General features: G+C 33.6%; 1 protein-coding gene across 4 annotated transcripts in view; it reads left to right on the forward strand.

Moving 5' to 3' along the window:
- The window catches only part of FSTL5 (follistatin like 5), a 732,413-nt gene that overhangs the window by 570,184 nt on the left and 136,374 nt on the right, over window positions 1–25,855 (forward strand). For all 4 annotated transcript variants that reach the window (XM_087437469.1, XM_087437470.1, XM_087437471.1 and 1 more), the window contains exon 9: window positions 21,905–22,066. In XM_087437469.1, coding sequence (XP_087293595.1) covers window positions 21,905–22,066 — 162 coding nt within the window. The remainder of the gene's footprint in view (window positions 1–21,904; window positions 22,067–25,855) is intronic.

Below are 25,855 nucleotides of genomic sequence, written 5' to 3' on the forward strand. Positions count from 1 at the left end.
TATTAAACTGAAAACTTCCTTTAATATACTAAAGTAAATGATCAACTAAATGGTTTGTGGATTTGGCGAAAGTTGGCCACTCTACGTGTAACCATGGTATTTGTGTCTCAAGTTATACTACCCTCACCATGATGAAATCAGCTCTTGGACTCATCTCACAGTGGGTTAGCTCATTAATTAAATGTTCTGGTGGCACAAACAAGGACATAGTACTACCCATATAGCCTTTTTGACATTTGAAGTGTTAGACAAACCAAAAAGTTGTGTATAAAGGGCAAAAGAAGAGTGAACTGTTTTCAAATGGGCCAAGAGACGTCCTGGCCTGCTTAAATTTTCTCTTAAAATCAGAATTGCTTCTCATATGGATAAGTAATTATCAATGAGAGTCAAGGAGAAAGATGTGATCACGCAAATAGCATTTTTTTCCTCAAAAGCCTACATATATATTTATTTCAATGTATTTACCGAGATTATGTTAAGTGCAAGGGGATTTCAATTTAGTTGAGATTATTAGGCAAATGTACTTCTAAAAGTTTAATGCCAATCAAGACTCCATGTTAATCAAGTGCCAAAAGATGTTGTTGTTATTGCTAATTATAATGAACATGATGATGATGGCAGACAAGATATGCCAAAAGAAAAGGAGAAATCAGTGTGGATTGGAAGGCTCTGATTATGTTATTGTTTATAAGGCAGCCTGAGAAGCTCTTCTTTGCTTCTGGCTCCACATTTCCAGCTAAACAGAAATTAGTTTAAATAAGCTTTGCCAGAGGGTAAGTAGAAGGTTTGCTGTATACTAGCATTGATAATAGTGGCTTGGGAGTGTGCTTCATGACAAAATACAGACAATTTTGTCTGTCATATAGTTGCATAAGGGATTAACAATAGAAAATATATGGGCTGGCCCCGTGGCTTGGTGGTTAAGTGCACGCGCTCCGATGCTGGCGGCCCGGGTTCGGATCCCGGGCGCGCACCGAGGCACCACTTCTCTGTCCATCCTGAGGCCGAGTCCCACATACAGCAACTGGAAGGATGTGCAGCTATGACATACAACTATCTACTGGGGCTTTGGGGGGAAAAATAAATAAAATCTTAAAAAAAAAAAAAAGAAAATATATCATTTATGGTGATCAGTAGTGCTCTTATCGCTATTAATAGAAAACTTATGCTATTAAATTTTGAGTTTCCTCCAACTCACTTTTTGATTTAAGACCACTAATTATTTTAAAATAAAAACAAGTAATAAGCAAGCAAAATACCCAATGATAGTACCACTCCCCAAAACTACAACAGTCATCTTCCCCACGAACGCTACTCTAAGTCAGAATGTCTTAAAAAATAATAACAAAAGACTTCTTAGAAAGAATCTGAAATTTGTGGATGATGACAATGCATTTTACTATAATTATCATGTATTAAAATTGTATCACTTTTGAAAGTGAATATTTTAAAGTAACACATCACTGTCAACGAAATAATAAATTGTTTATTGAAAGTAAGTTTTTTAGAAGGAAGAAAATATATTATTTAATCAACTGATATATTTTAGCAAATATTTGAAGTTATAGTGTAGCAAAAAAATATGGTAAATAGTAGTGCCATCTATTGATAAAACTGAAAACTACAGTTTCTTCTTAAGGAAAACTAAGACTTTTACATGTATAGAAATGTATTTCCAAAACTAATGATTCCTTATTGTTGTAATTATTTTAAATTATTATTGTGTCACGTCAAACACTAGAACTGTGTTAAAAAATAATATGTGTGTCTACGTATGTGTGTGTGTGTATATATATACACTTGTGTATACATGATTAATAATGTGATACTTCTGAAAATAAATATTGGTTATTGGTTTAAGTTTAGTTAGGTTGACTGTCATTTATTTGAATAATAAATTTAATCACTGAAGAAAATTAAATTTATTATTAAATACTTATTTTCTGCTAAAAAATTTAAGCAATAAATACCTATATGAACAGTGAATCATTGTCTCTTTTTTATTCATTCTATTTAAAAATGCAGAAAATACTTGAACATGTAAAAATCTGCATTATTTACCTTTTAGCACCCTACTATAACTATTTTAACATTCCTTTGTCTTTTTAATTTTGGTTTGATTATATATAATAACGGACTCTTAGATTGGCTATTCTCAATAATTCTAAATTATACCTTTAATTTTCCCAAATTTGCTACAGTACACCTGGCTAGAACAATCTATGTGCTGTTTGGCCAAATTGTCAGGGTGATATTGAACAATTTAGGAGAGTTAGATTTTTAAAAATATGTGCTAATTAAGGGACAAGACTACAGAGAAGAAAGGAGCAGAAAGCAGTGGTAGTAAGTATCCATTGACCTCTAGAGTTTGATCAGATTATATGCTGCAGGTGACACTTGCCAGAGCATTAACAGGTGCAACAGAGGAAGCGATGTGATTGTCAAGAGCAGAAACAATAGAAATGAGCATAGTCTTAATAGGGAGGAACTAAAATGGAGGCCGAGGTGAAATCAGGGCCAACTTTGGCATGTTATGGTGGTTTACTGTTAGAACATGAAGCTGATATTAAGCTCTCATTCATTTATTTACTCACGCATATGTAATTTATCTATTCCATAACTGTAAGTTGAAATCTATTATATACTATGTTGGATGCTGATGATCCAATAGGGAACAAATGATAGTTATATTCTTTAAGAAGATTTCTGTCATTCTTCATGCTAACCCTCTATGTATTGAATACAAGCTACCCTCCCCTCAAAACACTTTACTACCCTTGGTCAGATATTATAATAACTAGAGAAATTTATGGTGAGCAAAATATGAATGGGACCATGAAGCTACAATAATCAAGATGGTGTGATACTGGCATAGGATACATATATAGATCAATGGCACAGAATTGAGAGAATTGGAGAAAGGAAAATGGATGTAAAGTGGGGAGGAGCAAGTTAAAATACAAACCTGTGAGCATGAACTGGAATCCATGTGATGGGCCTGGTACTCATGTCAATTCTCACTGCCTCCAAACTTGATGAGGTGAGTGTCCTAAGATTCTGGCTCTCTTTTGTATAAAACAAAATGTGCACCATGCCGAGGGATTGACAAAGCTGAAGGGAAGGTGGGGCAGTTGCAGGCCCAGCTGTTGCCCCACACCAGCAACAGGAGCCCCAGATAAGCAACCACATGTGTGAGCTGCAAGATCACAGAGCGACCCTGCCACAAAGTTCAAAAATGGCTTTTGCTTTACTTCTGCCTGCCAAACCATGGACAAAATTTAAATTAAAATAACTCTTATGACCCACCCAAACTGGAAACATACAAGAGAGGGAATTCTTGGATATGTAGTTCAGCCCAGGTAAGTTGAGACATCATAAAGCCACTATTATTATTATTTTTTTACTTTTTCTTTACACAAATGATAACATGTTGTATTCACTGTTCTCTCTTTCATTTTTTTTTGCTTTGTATTTTTTGAGCTATAATTCTCATATCATAAAATTCATCCTTTTAAAGTGTACGACTTAGTGTTTTTTTTGATATATTCCCAGAATTGTGCAACCATCAACACTAATTCCAGAACATTTTCACCACCTCAAAAAGTAACCCTGTACCAATCAGCAGTCACTTGGTATTCACTCTCAACCCTCCAGCCCCTGGCAACCACTAATCTACTTTCTGTTTCTATGGATTTGCCTGTTCTCACAGTTTACATCTATCTTCCAGCTTGACTGTCTGCCCTGTGGACTTCAAGCTCCAGAATCAAACAGAGGCTGTTTACCCAGCTCGTACAAATGAATTTTTTAAGGTCAAATTCCTGTGGTAAATCCAGATAGATAGATAGATAGATAGACAGACAGATAGACAGACAGACAGATAGATATAGATAGATAAAATTTACCTGTAACAATGGTGTATAATTATGTATATCTCTGTGTATGTAAGTAGTTATACAGATATAGATAGACAGATAATGTAGAATTATGTATCTGTCAGAATGCATGAGAACCTGGTAACATTTGTTAGTTGGTTCCAGAGAGAGGGGAACTAGATAACTGGAGGATAGAGACGGGAGGGAGACTTTTCACAGTGTATTTTTTGTTTCTTTTGAAATTTCAATCATGTGAATGCATTGCCTATTCAGAAATAATAATGAAATTAAGAGTGAATATTTTACAACTAAAACATGAATGGAAAAATGGGGAGGAGGATGAAGAAAGAGAAAAAAAAGAATAAGGAAAAGAAGGAAAATAAACGGGAACAGGAAAGAAAGGAGGGAGGAGAGTTGGTGGTGGAGGAGAAAGAGAAGGGAAGGAAGGCAGGAAGAAGAGAAAGAGGAGGGGAAGAATAAAATGGGGAGAAAGAGGAGTAGGAGGAGAAAGAAAGGAGCAGGTCATAATTGGGAAACATTAATACAGGTTTAAGAAGGGATTGGCAAGATATAAATTTTGAGAGGCAAGTGCAGATTAGATAACGAAGGACACTTTATGTTTAGTAGTTTGGATATTATTTTGGAGAAAAAGGGGGTGATGTAATAAAGGATTTTGAGTGGATGAGATGCAACATCCTACTTTCAATTTAAAAATAATTTTGGCAGTGATGTGGAGAATGGATTTGTGCAGGGATGTGGGAAAGAAGACCAGTTAACAGATTTTACATTAAAAAAGGCTAGAAATAGTGAAGTTTCTAAGTTTAGGATATTTCTAATCACAGAAAAAGGGGATAAAATTGAGAGAAAATTAGGAATAAATTTGCTGTGGTGAGTAATAATATTGCAGATTGGTTGGGAGGTTGCTGATGAGTTAGAGGGACAAGTCACAAATGACTCCCAGTTATCAAATTTAGCTATATATATGATGGCAACATTATTTGTAAATAAACTTACAGGAAGCGTGCCATTTTTGAGTAGAAAATGGCATTACCTTGAGAGATAACCTCCATTAGTTGTTGGTAACAGCAGCCACAGCTAAAAGTGTGGGAAAAAACAAACACACCTGCCTATCAGGGCACACATCAGCAGTGACATATGTCAAGTGCAGTATTAGGGAACCAAAACGGTGAAGATGCAGAGTATGGAGGGACTAGAAACAAAGGATTGCCCGAGAAAGTTAGAATGGCATTTTAACGATTCCAATGGGATGATTAATTTCCTTTGAGATACTCAGGGTGGAATTTTCTCCACTACTGAAATAAATCACATTTTATTGAATATGGATCAATAATATTTTTATTAAACTTTTTATTCTGAGATAATTATAGATTCCTATGCAGTTTTAAGAAATGATGCAAAAAGATTCTTTGATCCCTTTCCTCATTTTCTCCTACTGTTAACATCTTGCAAAACTATAGTATGACATAAGAACCAGGATATTTGAAATCGATACAGTCAAGATTCAGAACAGTTCTAATGCCACAAGGATCCCTAATGTTGCCCTTTTATAGCCACACCCACTTCTCTCCACTCCCCACACCCTCACTAACCCTCAGCAACCACTAATCTCTTCTCCCTTTCTATAATTTGTTATTTCAAGAATATTATGTAAATGGAATAATACAGTATATATCCTCTGGAGATTGGCTTCCCCCCCCCCCACCTAGCACAATTATCTGGAGATTCATCTCTGTTGTATGTATCGATAGTTCTTTTTTATTGCTGAATAATATCCATGGTATGGATATACAAGAGTTTGACCATTTACCTGTTGAAGAACATGTAGGCTGATTCCAGTTGTTGTCTATTACAAATAAAGCTGCAAAAAATATACACATAGAGGTTTTTATGTGAACATAAATTTTCATTTCTCTGGGATAAATATTCAGTCATTTCATTGCTAAGTTGTATTGTAGTTTCAGGTTTAGTTTTTTTTGGTAACTGCAGAGTGCCTGTACCACGGTATGTTATCACTAGCAATGTATGAGAGATTCAGTTTCTTTTCACCCTAGCCAGCACTTGGTATTATCACTATTTTTATTTCAGCTGTTTTGATAGGTATGTAGTGATATCTTATTGTCATATTAATTTGCATTTATCTAGTGGCTAATGAAGCCAAACATCTTTTCATGTGATAATCTGCCATCTGTATATTGTTTTCAGTAAAATGTCTTCTCATGTCTTTTGACCATTTTCTAATTGGATTACTTGTTTTTTGCTGTTGAGTTTTGCTAGTTCTTTAAATATTCTAGATACTGGTCTTTTGTTGCATATCTGATTTATAAACATTTTCTCCCGCTCAGTAGCTTGTCTTTTAATTCATTTCACATAGTCTTTTCTAGAGCAAAAGTTTTTGATTTTGGTGAAGTCCACTTATCAATTTTTCCTTTTATAAATAGTGCTTTTGGTGTCAAATCTAAGAATTCTTTGCTGAGTCCTAGATACTGAAGAATTTTTCCTAAAAGTTTTAAAGTTTTACATTCTGTGGTTAAGTTTACCATCCATTTTGAGTTAATTTTTGTGTAAGGTGTGAGATGTCAGTCAATAATAATTTATGACAAAAGGATAATATGTTAACACTAACAAAGGAGAAGTAAAAGTCTCCATCTATGGGTATCACCTTATAAGTAGCAGGAGATGGGAGGGATGACACAAGTCTGTGTAACTGCAAGTTGGACCACCTCACCTATAGTCACATATTTCCTCTGCTTTGGACAGCTGGTAGACTTTTAAATTCTAATCCCTAAGTAGGCCAGGAAAATAGAAGGATTCCTTGCTCCATCAAGTGATTGAGTCAGAGTTTTTGCTGGTCCTATTTCATTTTTTCCAGGCTTAGGCGTAGATGTGGGGAGCAAAAAGAAGCGAGGAAGTAAAGAAATTCTAAAACTCTATTTTAGAGAGATAAGTCTTTTTCTTGAGTTGGAAGTAGCTGTTATTTAATTCTTGGGTATAACTTGAGAAATAAGGTTTTCATATGACAGTTAAAAGATGGGAATTTCACTATAGCAGAATTGAAGAGGAAGGAATACAAAGGAACTTTATCAGTGCAGTGTAAGTAAGAAAAAGTCAGAAAAAAAGAGGAAACAGCAACAATGTATAATACATTATAAGTATAAAATAATATGGAAAAATTAAAACAACTATCATATTTATCACGATTAATATATATGGGTTGAATTTCTGCATCAAATTGAAAGGTTGGGCAAAAATAATTCAGCTATTTGACATTTGCAAGAAACACTTAAAAACAAAGGATGAAAATATATTAGTAATAAAGTAATAGGTCAACACGTGTAGAAAAAAAATAAAATTCAATGGTAGTGTATTTATATTTGCTAAAGTTTTATTTGTGCTAAACCCATTGACTAGAATAAAGAAAAATATTTTACTATAGTGAAGAACATATAAAGTTAAAACCTTTTATGTGCCCAATATATAGAATAAAATTGCATCAAGCAAAATATAAAAATCAAAGGATTTCTTAATAAAACTATAACAACAGTGAGGATTTTAATGTACACTTAAAAAAAGAATTTGACAAATAAACTGAATAAAATCTAAGCAAAAATAAAGAATATTTTGATAGCTCAATGAGTATATTTGAGATATATATGTTGTGTTTAGATTATAGATAGACAGATGGATGGCTGGATGGCTGTAGCATCAATGTTCTCCCTTTATATTTTTTTTACTAATATATTTGACCACAATGAGACTGGCTTTTTTAAAAAAATCTTATAATAGTCAATGCTGAAAAATATCTGATAAAATTAAAATACCATTCTCAGAAATTCTAAATTAGATATCAAAGGAATCAGGCTATACCTTACAATGCTCATTTTTAAAATGCTAACTAATACAGCAGAAATTTTCTTTAACATCAAAACAAGACAGGCTATCATCTATCATTTATCTTCACTATTACTCAAATTGTTTTAGAGTTTAAAAATATAAATATTACAAAATAGACAATTTTTATATATATTCACAGATAATATGATGGCTTATCTCTGAAACCCAAGAGATCAAAATGTAAAAGTATTTTAACCAAAAGAAAATTAGGGCTCATAGACAGTTAGCTATTTATGGATATATATATATATAACACATATTTCCCCTTAAGAGCAAAACAAGAAAATGTTCAAGAAAAATGTTAGCAGGAAAATTCAGATTTTAGCTTAAGAAAAACCATAAAATTTTACTGAAAGACTTAAAAAATAATGTAAATAATTGGAACAGCATACCATGTTCCTAGATCGGGAGATATCATACGTTAAAATAATTGTAATTATTCAAAATAAATAGACTAGATAAAACATTTACAGCACAAATAAGGGATAAAGGATCATTGTACATTTCTCTAGTTAAGTATTCCTACATATTAACAAGAAAAAAGTGGGTAAAGGCTATAAATAGGACATTCATGGAAGGAATCAAAATGGCTGAGTATAGGAAAACATACTCACCCAAGTAGCAATCAATGAAATTTAACTTATTTAAAATCAGGAAACATTTGCCAAATTAAAATGATTAATAACATCTATTTCAGATGAATTTGTGGAGAATGGACCCTCTCGTACATTGGTTAGTTTTGAGAAAAAGATTCCTACAAAATGTTAGTACAGTAATCTGGCATCCAATTTTAAATGCATGTACTTTTTAATATAGCAATTCTTCTTTGATTCAGCTAATCTAAAAAGTGAAAGCAATGGGGGGCTGACCCCATGGTGTAGTGGTTATGTGCACACGCTCTGCTGCTGGAGCCCAGGTTCGGATCCCAGGTGCTCACCAACACCCGCTTATCAGGCCATGCTGTGGCGGCATCCCACATAAAGTAGAGGAAGATGGGCACGGATGTTAGCGCAGGGCCAGTCTTCCTCTGCAAAAAAAAAAGGGGGGGGAGGATTGGCATGGATGTTAGCTCAGGACTGATCTTCTTCACCAAAAAAAAAAAAAAAGTGAAAGCAATGGTATATAAATACAAAGATGATTTTTGTGCCCAATTGTGTATAAAAGTGTAAAACTGTGACTCCTGAATCATCAATTTTAAAATTGATGAATAAATTATCATACATTCATACTGTGAAATACTATTAATCTATTAAAAATAATGAGTTAATTTACATATATTATCCTAAAATATGTCTAAGATATCTAAAATGAAAAAAAAATCCATATAGAGAATAAGTCCATATTTGAGAAACAAACGTGTGCCTATATATTGTATAAGGATAGAGATAAAACTTAAAGTGCATTGGAAGGTTAAAACTGGTCATTTCAAAAATTAGTGGTGAGGGAGACAATTAATATTCTATATGCTTCTCTATACTATATGTCTTTAATAATAAATATGCAATAATTAAGAAATCAATAATATAGAAGAAATTAAAGAGAAATAAATTATAACCAACATGAATGAGTATATTTTTTAGCATTTTTTAACAATTTTCTACATACATGATCTGTTTTTTTCTTTCAAAAATTCTTTGAGGTAATTATTATTAATATGCTAATTTTATGATTGAAGAAACTGAGACTCAGAAAGCTTAGGTAGTTTCCAAGTACATGTAGTTATATGTGTTGAGCATGGACTTCAAGCTCTGACTGGTCTGGTTTCATGTGTTTTAGATAAAGCAGGGATAGATTTTGATGATGCTTCTATAAGATAAAAAGGATAGGTGTTGACTAGTGGGAAAAACACATATGATATAGTCCATTAAGCTAGGGGATATTCTGAAAATTATCAAATGCATTAATTCTAAAATAGCATTTAATTCTTCTTTGTGTAAAGTTAGCAAGTTTATATGTATCCCATGAAATATTTTTATAGATATGAAAACTTAAAAATCCTAGTCAACTTGATGAAAATTTAAATAACAAATTGTTTTAACAAGAAGTAGTCACATATTTTCTCTTTGTTTAATAAGTATTACTCTTATTATGATTCTTACATAATTTTTTAAGGCTACAGTTTTTTTTTGGTTTTTTTTGTTCTTTTTTTACAAACTTTTTATTTTTTTTTTTTTGTGAGGAAGATCAGCCCTGAGCTAACATCCATGCTAATCCTCCTCTTTTTGCTGAGGAAGACCAGCTCTGAGCTAACATCTATTGCCAATCCTCCCACTTTTGTTTCCCCAAAGCCCCAGTAGATAGTTGTATGTCATAGTTGCACATCTTCCTAGTTGCTATACGTGGGACGCGGCCTCAGCATGGCCGGAGAAGCAGTGCGTTGGTGCTGCCCGGGATCCGAACCCGGGCTGCCAGCAGCGGAGCACGCGCACTTAGCCGCTAAGCCACGGAGCCGGCCCAAGGCTACAGTTTTATTTGTAGTTTTGTAACAAGGATCAGCCAGCCCTAGTGGTCTAGTGGTTAAGATTTGATGCTCTCACTGCCACAGCCTGGTTTGTTTTCTAGTCAAGGAACCACACCACCCGTGTGTCAGTTGTCATACTGTGGCAGCTGCGTGTTGCTGTGATGCTGAAAGCTATGCCACTGGTATTTCAAATAACAGCAGGATCACCCATGATGGACAAGTTTCAGCAGAGCTTCCAGAATAAGACAGACTAGGAAGAAGGACCTGGCCAACCACTTCAGAAACAATTGGCCGTGAAAACTCTATATATAAGAGCAGAGCATTGTCTGATATAGCGCCGGAAGGTGAGAGGATGGCGCAAAAGACTGGGCAGGGTTCCTCTCTACAGTACACAGGGTCGCTAGGAGTAACAACAAAACTTAAGAATTTCTTTTGACTGTTATTCTTGATTAAAGTATAGATAAAATAATGTTTGCTCGAAACAAAATTTACTGCTGCTTTCTTCAACAGTGCCTTTTCAAATTAAGTATTCTCACATTTTTAGTAAATTAGTACTATGGCTTAGTATTACGTGACTATCTCCAACTACACGTAGGTTGCATTTAAAATTTCTATTAAGAAGCTCATTCTGAAATTAGGAAACTGTATTTATAATCCTCAGTTTGTTAGCATATATAAAATTTGTTCCAAGATGAATTGGGTAGTTTCTTAAGAAATTACTTGACATTGATAAAACTGGAGTTCAACCCACGATAAAAAATATGTATCTCTTACATGGAATTATAGACTAGCTAAGTGTGTATGACTATAAATGAACTTAATCATCTAAAGTGGCAGATTTTTCTTTCTTTTACTTTTACATAAATTAGTTTGCAATAAAAAAATCCCTGAACAAAATTATTTCATATTTGCAATTTCCATCATCTGCTCTATTGAAAAGATTTTCACCAACATCTGCACCAACGACATTATAATGAATCCATTTCTTTCTATCTGCAAGGCATTTTATATTTTAAAGTGCTATCTCACATTATTTCATCATAATATTCACTTTTCAAATGAAGAAACAGGCACTGAGAGAGTTGGAGTAAGTCTCTCAAAATCACACAGGTAGTCGGTCCCAGGTTGTGATCTAAAATCTGCTTCTTGGCTAATCCCGTCCGATGCAAGGTGTTTTATATTTTGCAGTCTTACATGTTCTTAAAATTCTTCCATTTCTTACACAAATGGTGGAAGAAGATAAGGCTAGTTAGAGTAATAGCTGTAAGAAAAGTTATGAATAAAACCTTCCAAAATCTCATATTTTGTTGCCACACATTTTTAATATTATATTGAGTGGCATATGTTTTCATTATCTTTTTAAGCTCTAACTAATGCAATTGTTTTTCTTACTTCCCAGTCACAATAATTGCCTTTTTACAGAGTACACGTACACTTACTAGTTATGTGACCAATGGGGTGCAAATGTGAATGAAGAAGAGCTTAGAAGATACACTTGATCTGTTTAGAATTTTTTTAGGGGTAGCTTTGAATAAGTCTATTCATATATTGTATTTAGATAGGGTTTATATTTACATCTTGAACATTAAACAGTTTTCAAAATGCGTGTCTTGCTTCCATTTTCCTTTCTCTAGTCCTGGCAGATTTTGCCAATCGATTATAGTTTTCTTTCCTATTGAATCCACACATGGGCTTAGGCTTCTTCCAATTCAGATCTCCAAGAAGTCCAATCCCACTAATCAATTGATATTAACTAGTGAAATTAAATACATTTGCCATTTTTCCTATTAAGCCTCATTTTATGTACAATGGGCAAAACACATGATTCCTGAAAAGCAAGGTGTCTGAGTAAGACATCTAATGTTTTCCTGCTGACTTGTGTCTAGCAGCGGGCTGAGAACTTGCCATACATTGTTTCCTTTAATACATTTAACCTTAGGAAGGGTTTCAAATTTTATAAATGGAGAAATTGAGACTCAGAGGAATTGGATATTTTATCCCTGAGAGCACAGCAATAAGTGTTAGCAACACATTCAGATTTTCAGATTGGGTGGGGTTACTATAATACACTCCCAGCATCATCCCCACCTCAAATAACTTGAGATCCTATGACAAATTGTTTAAATTAAGTACATATTAAATCAAAGTAAATAAAGTCTAAGAAAAAAAAATCACCATGTGCTAGGAATTAAATTTATATTCTTTTTCATTGATTCTTGTTTTTTTTTTTGTAGATTTAGAAAAACAACATCCTATGTATTATTACCTTGAATGTTTTTGTTATGTTTTCTTTCCTGTTTCAGAGAGCATTTCTGAAAAATGGTAGCTTTTGAGACTTTGAAATCAGGGATTAAAAGGGATTAGTAGAATAGATCTAATTTAAACTAGGATGAACTACTGTCCTTTTCAAAACGGCTTAAAAAGTTGTGATTTGTTACAATGCCGTAGGATAAATAGGAAGATCTAATAAAAGAATCACAAAAGTTTATGACCATAAGTATGTTGCTGTTAATTTATATTTTGCCTCCAACGTTTGTTGCATCCTCTACACTTTTATGAAGGCTGCAATGTGATCAGAGAGTTTTGTAATATTGACAAGAGGCAGTGTGAAACTCATGAATATAAAAAGACTGCTTTGGGACAAAGTTAAAGAGAAATGGATGGCTTTAATAATGTCAGAGACAAAAGGCATTGACAGGCTCAGTAGCATTTAAAATATTTATTAAACCTAGTCTATAATTTTTCATAGGAAAGTTGCTTTAATGACGAAGGAAGTCATAATACAAACAGAACAATTCAGATGCCGCTGTGAGTCAGCACTACTTCAGAGACATTTATATTCTTACCCTCAAGCTTTCTTAGAACCTTTTCTAACAGTTGCAGCTGTGTGAATAATTTGTGGAGAAGCAGTGATAGAATTCTTGAAAAGAATACGAGAAAACGGCATCACAAAAAGGAAAAAAAAATACCTAGTGTTTGGTTGTTTACATACCAGTGACCTGGCAATTCACCTTATATTTCTTTTTGTTTCCAGTTAGAATGAAGTCATTGTATTGGGTCAGTGATCTCTGCCTCCTAACTCTAAAATCAGGCTCCCAAAGTACCCAGGTTATATTGTTTTCATAGTTTCTGGCAATAGTGCAGCAACTTCTAAAGAAAGATCACAGAATGAAAGTTGCAGGATGAAGAAAAAACAGGGCTCAGTATTATAGAGATCTATTTTTTCTATTAGATCCTTTCTAATATTAGATTAGAAGGATTATTAGATTAAAAAGATTCTATTAGAGACTTCCTAATATTGAGAAAAGCACTGATGTATTCTAATGCAATGAAGTTATTATGGACCCTTGAGAAATATATCCACTGACTTTTACCCAGTTTTATATCTATCTATTATTATTAACTACTTTGTGGTTTTGAGCTGATAAATATTTACAACCGATTTCATGTAGCCCTCAAAGTTTCCAGAAGGAAAGTATAAGAAAATATAATTATACTTTATTTTCTTAGGCTTATCTACTTTTTGGACATCTAAATATGTTTTAGTATCAGAACCCCATTTCCATTTCTAATTTCTATAAGTAGTTAAAAAGTATTAGCCTTATGTTTGTATTCTTAGAGCAACTAGTCCTCCATGTACAGTATCCAATTATTTACACTTTATGCTTTAGGAACTGATAAATTAAATACAATTTTATTACATTAGTTCAATTTAGTCACATAGTGATATCATTTACTTTAACTAGGTGATAGAAAGAAGTAGTTCAGTTTCCTTGAGAAGTTACATCTATTTGAGGTGAATTATTAATACCACTCTAAAATACTATAAATGCACTGATAATTTATTTGACCTTTATATTTTAAAATACAATTTTTCAAGGATCTCAAATATATCTTATATATTTCTGCTAACAGCCTAATTCAGAATTTATATTTAGATTTCAAGTAGACAAATTCCAGTAGATACTTCTGTGGGGACATTTATTTTATGATCAGTACCACATAAGACAACTTAGGCAGAGAAAACATTTTTCCAGTGTTCCATTTGGCTAATTTCAAAACCTGAATATGTTAATATATAAATCTCACTCAGCATGTTAGTATATAAAAGAGAGCATGTGAGAGATGGGGAGAGAGTCACCCAGCACAATGGGCTACACTCAGAAGTTGCTCAATAAATATTTGTAAATTGTTATGTTAAAACTCAAAATAAACAAATCAGATTTTTTACTTTTCTTAAATTTTATTCATGAATAAAACTCATATATTCACATTTCTGTTGTATCCCTTCCATTTTAAGTGACAGAAACTTATTTGCATATATTTCATAGAATAAAATTGAATAGTATGTAATCTTAACTATTGAACATGTTTGTACATATACACGTAATATTGTATTATTTAATATTGATTATATTTGACTTTATTTGATATTATAGGAAATAAAGCCAACCCATTTAAACTGCTTTCTGAGTTATTTTAGTGTGGCATTTAACATCATTAGGAAATTTTCATTTTAAATTAGGAGCCTTATTTACAGATTTTCGTGATAGTGCACGCAAATTGGATTCTAAATCCAACGTGAAAACCCTTTCGTGGTCTTCATCAGTTTCTTTTTTCATGCACTGCCAATAGACAGGAAAGAGAAGTTCATAGAGTGCACTTCCTAACTAAAAATGACTGTAACAAATGGCTTGAAATGTTCTCTGGAGGATTATTGACTTTTTAATTCAGGCTGCCATCAATCCTCATTTATATTTCATAATATATATCCCGGGAAAAATAACCTACTCTTAAATGTGTAGCTTGTCACTGAGGTTAAATAGTTGTTATGCCAATCACTTATCCTTCAATTCTACGTGAGTTGATATTTTTCAGATCATCACTTAATACCAGTATACTAAATGCAATGCATATTGTATAAGCCTACTGTTATTTTTCCAAAACATATACTATCTATTTGGGTATAGAAGTTCAATATGACAAAAATTATTGTTCACTGTTTTTCTTTCTGTTCGTATATTTGCACAAATATATCAATAAAATAGAAACAGCTGGGAATGTGGGGGGAAATTGAACATCTTATTTGGAAAATTGTCCTTTGGGGAGTAACAGCAACAGTATAAGTGACTCATATAATGTTTATATTTTCTAATATGAAACATGTAGAATCTGTTGTTATCATTGAGTTGATTAATGTGCATCCATTCGAGCTAATTTTCAAATATATTTAGGTTGTCTCAAATTTTTGCTGTTCTGAAGAATGTTGCAAGAATCATTGATCTTTCCTTTGGCTCTAAGTTCTGCGGCAAGATACAGATTCTTTTATTAGATATTTATTGAGAATAGTTACCCATTTTGGCTCTCCATATCAGTCTTTTTATAAAGTTCCTCTCCTAACTCTCAAGCTATTAAGAGATTAGATATTAGGTCTGAGAAATTGAAAGAGTCTCTTTACTCCAGATCTTACCATGATGTAGTTTAGCTGGAAGCATATTAATATATTTCTCCAAAAAGTTATTTATTTGAACTTCCAATATAATAAAATATACGAAAACTACTCTGTTCTAGATATATCGAAAGAGCCTGAACATATACTCTATGTCATCAGGAAAGTAGGTACAGAAATATTATGAGAACTATTTTTGAAAACGTATCTGACATTTCAAAATAAACCACTTAAGTACTTATCAAGAGAAAAAAATCAGATCTTGGTTTTACTCCCCACTATTGTTGTGGAAGTTTGTTTGTTTTTGTCGTGTTTGTTTTGAACTGTATTTAGGAGAGAGAGCAGAATTCTGGTGCTCATAGCTTTGAAAGTGTATTATTTTTCTGCTCCTGAGACGATTAAAGGCAATACACAATGTCAAGTCTGAGCTGTAAACACAGGGGATTACTGGACCTTTCTGAGGACCCCTCCTTCCCCCTTTCTCTTTGTGTTATAATTGACATAAGCCTAGTTTAACATCTCTAGAGTATAGCCAAAAAAAGGAACTAAGGCGCCAGTAAGGTGATAGGCATATCTGTAGTCCTGACCTGGTGGCTTCAACTATTTTCTTGGTTTGCATTGCTTTTGTAATTTCAATAAATCTGGAAAGCCGACATTTATTCATCAATCAAATCAAATTTGTATATACAATGGCTCCTCCAGTCACTAGAAAGAAGAGTGTGAAATTAACTTTGGGCTGGATTTGAGGCCATAAAAAGAATCTGATATTAGTTAGATTGCATCTCACCTTGCATCTTTCACTTGCATTCTGATGGGTGAAAACAAAAGAAATTAGGTAGTTCTGAGTACTACATATATTATTAACCAAAGAGCAGGATGGTACAGGTGAACAAAACTTTTCTGTCTTTTGCTGTGATAGCTCCTGCAGAAAATTTTTGAATGAGAACAAGAGTGTTTTTCCTTGTTTACCAAGTCATATTATTACTAAGGCAAATGCAGGGTACATACGCTCTCATGGTCATTGTAAATAGCAAATGCTAAAGTGTGAGTGTGAAGAAGGGATAGATGTGATAAGCCTATAACCCACATCCTGTGGACCACTTCTCCATGCTCTAGAGTTCTTTAGTCAGTCAGCTATGTGTGAGGATACAGTAATTGAATAAGGCAAAACCCATTCTACCAAGGATTTTATTTTATATATATAATGCATAATAAATTATCCTAAAACTTAGTGGCTTAAAACAACAAACAATTATCTTATGAAATAATAACAGGAAAATAGAGATATGAGATAAACAGAGAAATGAGATAAAAAATTTGAGAACAGCTTAGCTAGGTGATCCCGGTATGAGGTCTTTTCTGAGGTTTCATTCAACATGTTGGCCCAGCTGCAGTCATTTGAAAGCCTGACTGAGGCTAGAGAGTCTAGTTCCAAGATAGATCACTCACATGCCTATTTGTTCTTTGCTGGTTGTTGGCATGGGGCCTCTCTCCCACTTGAATCATGAGCATCTCCATAAGGCTGTTTGAGTATCTTTATGACACGGCAGCTGACTTCTCCAAGGGCAAGTGATCCAAAAGAGAGCAAGGAAGACACTGCAATATTTTTTATGACCTAATGTTGGATATCTTACACCATCACTTTGCCATATTCTATTCATTAACAGAAAGTCATTAAGTCCAGCCCACGTGTAAGATGAGGACAATTCCTCATCTTATCCATCTTATAACTGACAATTTGTACCGTTTTGAAGAGAGAAGCATCCAAGGATTTGTACAGATATTTTAACATTACCAAAGAAATGCACCCCTTCTTTTCTATTCTCTAGAAGCATTTATGTAAGATTGGTGATATTTCTTCTTTAGTTTGGGGAAATTCTATAGTTCTTTTTGAATAAAGGTTTTTAATAATGTATTTAATTTCTTTAAAAGTTATAAGACTTTTTAGATTTTTTACTACTTTTTGTATAGAATCTGCTAGAAGTGTGTGTTTCTAGAAACATGTTCATTTTATTTAAAGTTATGTATTGGCATGAAGTTGATTATAATTTTTGTTTAGTTTCCAGCATTTTTGTAAGAATTTAGCTGTCAGTCTGACTTTCATTCGTGTGTCATTTTATTTCCTTGGGTTGCTTTTTATGATTTTTCTCTTTTACTTTGATGTTCTACATTTTCACTATAATGTGTATAGGTGACCAGGATTTTAAGTTCCATTTAGAAAGATGATTGATCAGAATTAATAAGAATCACATATCCAGCATTACTGGAAGCAGAATGTTCTCCAGTGATCCAGATCTCACTTTTAGTTATTATCTCTTCAGTTATGTCCAATATGTGTTTAAGCCATCTCATTTTTAATGTCAATGATTGTATATACACATATTTATATTTATATTTGAGAATAAATTTGACATAATTTTTCTTTTGACCATTAATTAAATCAGAGTGTGTTTTCTTAAAACAACTTTGCCTAATCAGAATGCAATTACCGAATCAGGAAATATAACATTGATAGAATCTCATTATCTAGTCCAAAGTCCATATTCTTTTTTATTTGGGGAAGGTTCGCCCTGAGCTATCATTTGTTGCCAATCTTCCTCCTTTTTTCCTTTTTTCTCCCTAAAGCCCCAGTAGATAGTTGTATGTCATAGATGTACATCCTTCTATTTGCTCTACGTGGGACGCTGCCTCAGCATGGCTTGATGAGTAGTGTGTAGGTTAGCAAACAGGATCCAAATCACTGAACCCTGGGCTGCCGAAGCGGAGCACTCGGACTTAATCGTTATGCCACCGTGCCGGGCCCAGTCCACATTCATATTTTGATAATCTTCCCAATAGTAGCTTTATAGCTAATTTTTCCTAGTCCAGCATCCACTCTGGATTCTACATGGCATTTAGTTAATATTTTTGTTTAGTATCTTTTAATCCAAAATCTTTCTTCAGCCTTTCTTTGTCTTTCTTTTCTTGTTTTTGTAAAGGTAAAATTCACATAACATTGAACCATTTTCAAATGTGCAGTTCTTTGATTTATAGCACTTTCACAAACCTTTGACATCTTTTCATGTCATCTTTCAATGGTCAATGGCTTATTGGCCATTGCATGTCTTCTTTAGAGAAATGTCCTTAGCTTACATTTTAATTAAGTTGTTTGCCATTTTTTTAACCTTTTTTTTCTTGAGAACATTTAAGTTCTTTTCTCTTAGCAAATTTCAATTATACACCACGGTGTTATCAATTATAGTCACCATGTTATATGTTAGATCCTCAGACCTTATCCATCTTATAATCGAAAGTTTGTACCCTTTGCCCATTTTTAAATTGGGTTTTTGGTTTTTATTCACATATAAGTGATATCATACAGTATTTGTTTTTTTTCTGTCTGGCTTATTTCACTTAGCGTAATACCCTAAGGTTCATTCATGTTGCAAATGACAGGATTCCCTTCCTTTTTAAGGCTGAATAATATTCCACTGTGCATATACACCACATATTCTAGATCCATTCATTCATTGCTGAATACTTTGGTTGTTTCCATTCCTTGGCTATTGTGAATAATGCAGCCATGAACATGAAAGTATGGATATTTCTTTGAGATAATGATTTTGTTTCCTTTGGATATATACCCAGGAGTAGAATTGCTGCACTGTAAGGTAGTTCTAGTCTTTTTCCTTTTTTTTTGCCATGAGAAGTCCTGACGAGTCAAATCTGGAACATATTTACTTTTAATACTCGTCAGAGTTTCTTTCCTCTTGACTATTAGAGACCAAAATCAGCCAGGTTGATTAGGAGCAGCATGAAGTGTAAAAAGCATTGGCCCAGGAGTCAGAGCCCCTTGGATTTTAGACTCAACTCTGGACTCTAACAGGCTGTGTGACCTGAGGAAGCCATTAAATCTCTATGACTCATCTTTAAATCAACATCACTATGAGGGTTTCAGCACAAACGTTCTATGGTGTCTATAAATATATTTTTATTTTCACCCTTAAAATACTGCTGCTGATGGTATTGTTTTCTATCACCAGAAGAACAGACATATACCACAGAGTAAAAGAGGGGACATAAAGCAAATCTCATTTTTACTGATGAAAATATTCAGGCTAAAGTTCAGAGAGAATCTGTATCATTTAAGGCTTACATAAGCATCAAGGGGGAATTTATTGACTTGAAAGTAGCTCAATTTTTCATTTCTTGAGGAACTTCTATTCTGTTTTCCATAGTGGCTATACCAGTTTATGTGACCACCAACAACATACACAGGTTCCCTTTTCTCCCATACTTGCCAGCATTTGTTATCTCTTGTGTTTTTGATAATAAACATCCTAACTGATGTGAAATGACATCTCATTGTGAATTTGATTTGCATTTCTCTGATGATCAGTGATGTCATGTACCTGTTTGCCATTGTTTGTCTTCTTTGGAAAAATGTCTATTTAGGTCCTTTGCTCATTTTTTTAATTGGGGTTATTATTTTTTTCTATTAAGCTGTATGTGTTCCTTGTTTTGGACCCTAATTTTGGATATTAACTCCTTATTGAATATGAAGTTTACCAATATTTCTGCCATTCTGTAGGTTGCCTTTTTGTTTTGTTGATGGTTTCCTTCGCTGTGCAGAAGAGGTTTCCTTTGCCTTTTAGTTGCTGAGTCATAACAGTTCATTCTATATTCTGGATACTAGTCTCTTAGCAGATATAATTTGCAATTTATTTTCCTACTCTGCCAGTTGTGTTTATACTTTTTCAATAGTCTCCTTTGATGAAGCAACAATTTTAATTTTGATGAAGTCCAGTTCATCCATTTTTCTTTGTTGCTTCTGTTTTGGGTTCATATCTAAGAAACCATGGTCAAAAAGATTTGCTCCTGTGTTTTCTTTTTTTTCGGTGAGGAAGATCGTCCCTGAGCTAATATCTGTGCCAATCTTCCTCTATTTTTTGTATGTGGGATGCCACCACAGCGTGGCTTGGTGAGTTGTGTGTAGGTCCATGCCCAGGATCCAAACCTGTGAACCCTGGGCTGCCGAAGCAGAGTACATGAACTTAAGCACTATGCCACTGGGCTGGCCTCTCCTAGGTTTTTTTTTTTGAGTTTTATTGTTTTAGCTTCTACATTTATGTCTTTGATTAATTATGAGTTAATTTTTATATATTGTGTGAGGTAGGGGTCTAAGTTCATTGCCTTGCATAAGGATATTCAGTTGTTCTAATATCAATTCTTGAAAAGACTCTTTCTTGGCATCCTTGTTGAAAACCAATTGACCATAGATATATGGGTTTATTTTTGCACTCCCAACTCTATTCCATAGATTTATATTTTTATCCTCATGCCAGTATCACATTTTTTTGATTACTGTAGTTGTGTAGTATGTTTGGAAATCAGAGGTATGAGACCTCCATTTTTGTTCTTTTTCAAGATTGGCTCCTTGTAATTCCATATGAATCTGAGGATTAGCTCTTCTATTTCTGCAAAAAATTTAGTGGAATTTTGATAGGGATTACAGTGTATTTACAGATCAATTTTGGAGTATTGTCATTTTACCAATAATTCTTACCAATTCTTACTATCTTACAAATTAATTCTTTCAATCCATGAACATTTGATGTCTTTCAATTTATTTAGTTTTTTTTAAATTCTTCCACCATGTTTTGTAGTGTTTAGCGTAAAAGTTTTGGTGAAATTTATTCCTAAATATTTTATTTCTGGGATACTACTGTAAATGGAATTGTTATCCTAATTTCCTAACTTGCTATAGTAAGGAAAAGCTTTCCCTTTTCTCCCATTTATACATTCATTCATTTATTTATTTAACAGAATTCATAGAGTCTCATTAAGTTGCTTATACTCCTTTATAATTGCTAATTATTTTAATGCTCAAACTGTCCTATATTTGGCAAACGATAGCCCCTTTAAACTGGTTTCTGATTTTTTTTTTTTGATATGTTTCCGTCATTCTTTGAGGACTTCTTTAATTACTGAAACAAGATATCTCAAGCTAAGTATTTTTCCCATGCACTGTCTCAGGATAGCCTTTATCCAAGGAACACTGGTACATTTTAGTAGATAATGATAATTGGAAACTAATATCTGTAGAAATATATAACATCATTAAAATAAATAATTTATAATTTTCTCATATTGTAATTTCTTGTTTATTTTGGAAAATCAAATATTGAATATGGATCACTAATTCACTTTCTTGTCCGTTTCTTTTTTTAGTTCCTCCAGTAATCCGGGTGTATCCAGAGAGTCAGGCTAGAGAACCTGGGGTGACTGCAAGTCTTAGGTGCCATGCAGAGGGCATACCAAACCCTGAGCTTGGCTGGCTGAAGAATGGAATTGATATTACACCAAAGCTGTCCAAACAACTCACGCTTCAAGGTGCTCTTTACTTGCATTTGTTTCTCTTAAATGACCATGTAGAAATTTTATAGTAAAATTTATAACATATTTTACATTATTTGGAAAGAAAAAGAAAATGAATTTTGGTGGCAAAAGAATGTCATGAATATGAAAAAAATATGGTTGTACCTAAGACATTATATTTGAAATCGAGTTCTTTAACATTTTTAATATTTTAAATAATGGTCTTGTCATAATGATTAATTATGTCATTATTTTGGTGATAAGTAAAATATTAAATTATGTATCTTTTAAGTAGCTGTCCTCTGAATTATGGCAGATATGCTGAACAGAATAATTGGATCTCTTCATAGAATACATTTCTGAAGTGACTATTTAAATGTTTAAATCATACGTTAAAATATGTATTATAGAGGGTGTCAATAATAGAGAAATTCTAAGGCAATGTTTTGCAGCATACTTTGCAAATGAAGAGGAAAAATCAAAACGTAACTAAATATGTTTCACATTTACATTGTTTTAAAGCTTTGAAGTTATGGCATTTTAATATATAAAATATGCTACATGTTCTAATATTCTAATGTGTAGATATTGTTAGTCAATTATTATACAGTTACAATAATCACAAATAGGTGGCAAGTGAAAAACAAAAACAGACAATCTTTGTAACGTCAAATAATCTAATTAATGCAAAAGCAGTTGCACATATGTTGATTATACTTGTGAGTAAAAAAATAGACAATTCTTATTTCCATTGTCAAGAGTAGCACATGACAAGTCATTTCACTGGAGTATCTGTTGCATGGCATTATATTCCTTGTTCCTTGCCTTTAAATTACTTCAATTCATAATGCTAGAAATGAATATATTTTCTTTTTTTAAATTATTTCTATAAGCATATGCTTCTTTTATTATTCCAGTTTAATAGAGAATATGTTTTATCAGACACATTTTTCAATAAATCTTTTTCAAAGATTATTTGAAAACACTCATTTTTGCAAGTCAAAAATGATATGTGAAAGTATTTTGGACCTTTAAAATCTGAATCTTAGAAATCTCTATATTAATATAAGTATACCCAACAAATTTACATCTACTGATTACATTTTTGTGTCTGTAATTTAAGAAGAGGGAGGATTGATCAGATTAACAGAAATTAAAGTCAAGAAAGTTCTAATTAGCTTCTGATTTTGTCATCTCTTGCCCATTAACTGCTCAGCAGTAACCATAGTATATGAGTATATCTTATCTTTGCTCCCAAGAATAAACAAGAAAGCAAATTTAGGGAGTTGGTTACAATCCAAACTCAGGACTGAAACAGTGGGGCCTCTTGTAAAATAGCTATTGTCATTTTTAAAAACAAGAGAAAATAGATAAAGTTTTGAGAGGACATGACAAATAATGAAGGTGGTGGGGGGCAAATTGAAGAGACGATTCTGGGTACATAGGAGTGTGAAATTCCATGTGGCTTTATATATGATTACATACTCCTGAACACTATAGATATTTAATTATCCATTTATTCATCAGGTGTTTATTTAGCATTTCTATGTGATGTCCAAGTCTAGGCACTAATTAAGTAACTATGTCAATGGATAGAATAATATGTTGAAGAGAGTAAGTAAAATCCTAGAAAAGCAGAAATGTTTTATTGGCAGGCAAATCAAGATAAATAACACAAGGAGACTGAAAACCAGCAGAGCAGCAGGAGGACAGATGTAACCACGGAAGGAAAAGAAGAAGGCTAACAATGGGAAAAGTTCGACAAGTTCAGATACGGAGAGAGGTCAAGGAAGGTCACTAAAATGTGTGCATGGGTTAGGTTATTATTTTGTCCTTGTGATCTTTAGAAAAATAGTATAAGTAGCAATCAGTCTTCAGTGGGTTTAGAAATGAAAAGGAGTAAGAAGCATAAAAATGTCTTCCCAGAGCTTGAAAGGAGGAAAAAAGTAAAGGTAGTGGCTGCTGGCAGAAGTCAGGACTAAGGAAGATATGTTTTCCTCTTGGACAGTTTATTGGTTTGAAGGAACATCAGTAAAGAGAAAGATGCATAGATAATGGAGGGGAGAAAGAGTGAACAAAGAGTTGTAAAAATCAACAAGAAAAGGGGCCGGCCCGGTGGCGTAGCCGTTAAGTCCGCGCGCTCCACTTCAGTGGCCCAGGGTTCCTGGGCCGGGATCCCAGGTGCACACCGATGCACCGCTTGTCAAGCCATGCTGTGGCAGCCTCCTATATAAAGTGGAGGAAGATGGGCACGGATATTAGCTCAGAGCCAATCTTCCTCAGCAAAAAGAGGAGGATTGGCAGATGTTAGCTTAGGGCTAATCCTCCTCACAAAAAAAAAGAAAAAAAAATCAACAAAAAAAAAGGAGAGATGTGCCTTGGAAAGAACCAGAGAAAATTTCCTTTGAGAAGTAAATAAAGGTAAAGATGTAGATGGAAACAGGAAGTTTTGGGTTTACTTTCTTTTTTTCCAGCTTTTACTGAAATATGATGGACATATAACATTGTGTAAGTTTGAGGTGTACAGCGTGATGATTTGATACATGTATGTAGCACAAAATGATTTGAGTTTACTTTCTAATCACTTCTATGTACTTCATGATTTAAAGAACAGCATCACTTGCTTAGAGAAGTTAGTATTATCATAGGAATCATTAAACAAAGAGCAAAGATTTGAAATAAAAGTGGAGTAGGATATGAAAGGCATCTAACTGTAAACATCAAGTGAAATGAATATAAAGTAGCATTGAACATCCTGCAAATTGAAAACTGTGAATTTGTAAACTTGCTTATGCAAGAGTCTCATTATTTACTCAAAAAAACTAGGTCCAGGGACACCAGGTACAGAGATATGTCAGCTTGTTCTAGTTCTGGAGGTTGGTAAGGCAGATGTATCAGGATGATAAATAGAAGAGCGAATTGGTAGTTCTGGCAATAGAATAGAAAACATCTAGAAATGCTAGATTCTGTAGGGAAGGAGGGAAAGACAGTGGGGCATATAGCTTACGAGAACATATAAGACTTGAGAAAACAAAATTTGAAGAAGGAATAAATTGACTTGATGTTTCAAAAAAATCTAGAGAATTTAGGTTGTTAAGTGTACAAGTCTTGAAAGAAAACTAAAGGTATGTTCTCTGCACAGGACTATATTCCACACAAAACAAAAAGCTGATGCAGGCTTAAATACATTGTTCATTCCCTATCTTTTAGAGCAAGGGTCTGCAAACTAAGGCCCAAAGACCACATCTGGAAAGTTGCCTATTTTTGTAAATAAAGCAACTTTTTTGCTTGCTTTTTGTTTTTGTTTTTAAACACAGCCACGCTCATTTTTAAAACATTGTCTAAGGCTGCTTTCATGCTGCTATGGCAGAGGTGAGTGGTTGCCACAGAGACGGCATAGCCCGCAAAGCCTAAAATATTTACTATCTGGCTTTTTATAGGGGAAAAAAAAAAAAAAAACATTGCCAACATCTGTTTTGGAGTAAGGATTCTCAACAAAGGATGGGCAGAATGGAGGTGTGCAGTAACATTTATAAATTGAGAAAGAGATCCAAATGATTTGAATAATTACCCCTCTCCAAACACTCACGGCCACTCCATATCCCATTCACATCCCTTGAGAGCCGCTGGCTCCTAGAGGTGGCACTCAAGCTCTTCTCCCATTAGTTTCTACCTTCTTTCCCCAAACAGCCACACCAATTATTTTTGTCACAACTAGTCACGTTCCTTTCTACTGCACGTGGTGCATGGTGTCCTTTTGATTGGATAACGTGGAACACACACACAAACACTCACACAAAGACA

This window comes from Ceratotherium simum, chromosome 12, assembly GCF_057802395.1.
Source record: "Ceratotherium simum simum isolate JZ-2026a chromosome 12, ASM5780239v1, whole genome shotgun sequence".
Lineage (NCBI taxonomy): Eukaryota > Metazoa > Chordata > Mammalia > Perissodactyla > Rhinocerotidae > Ceratotherium > Ceratotherium simum.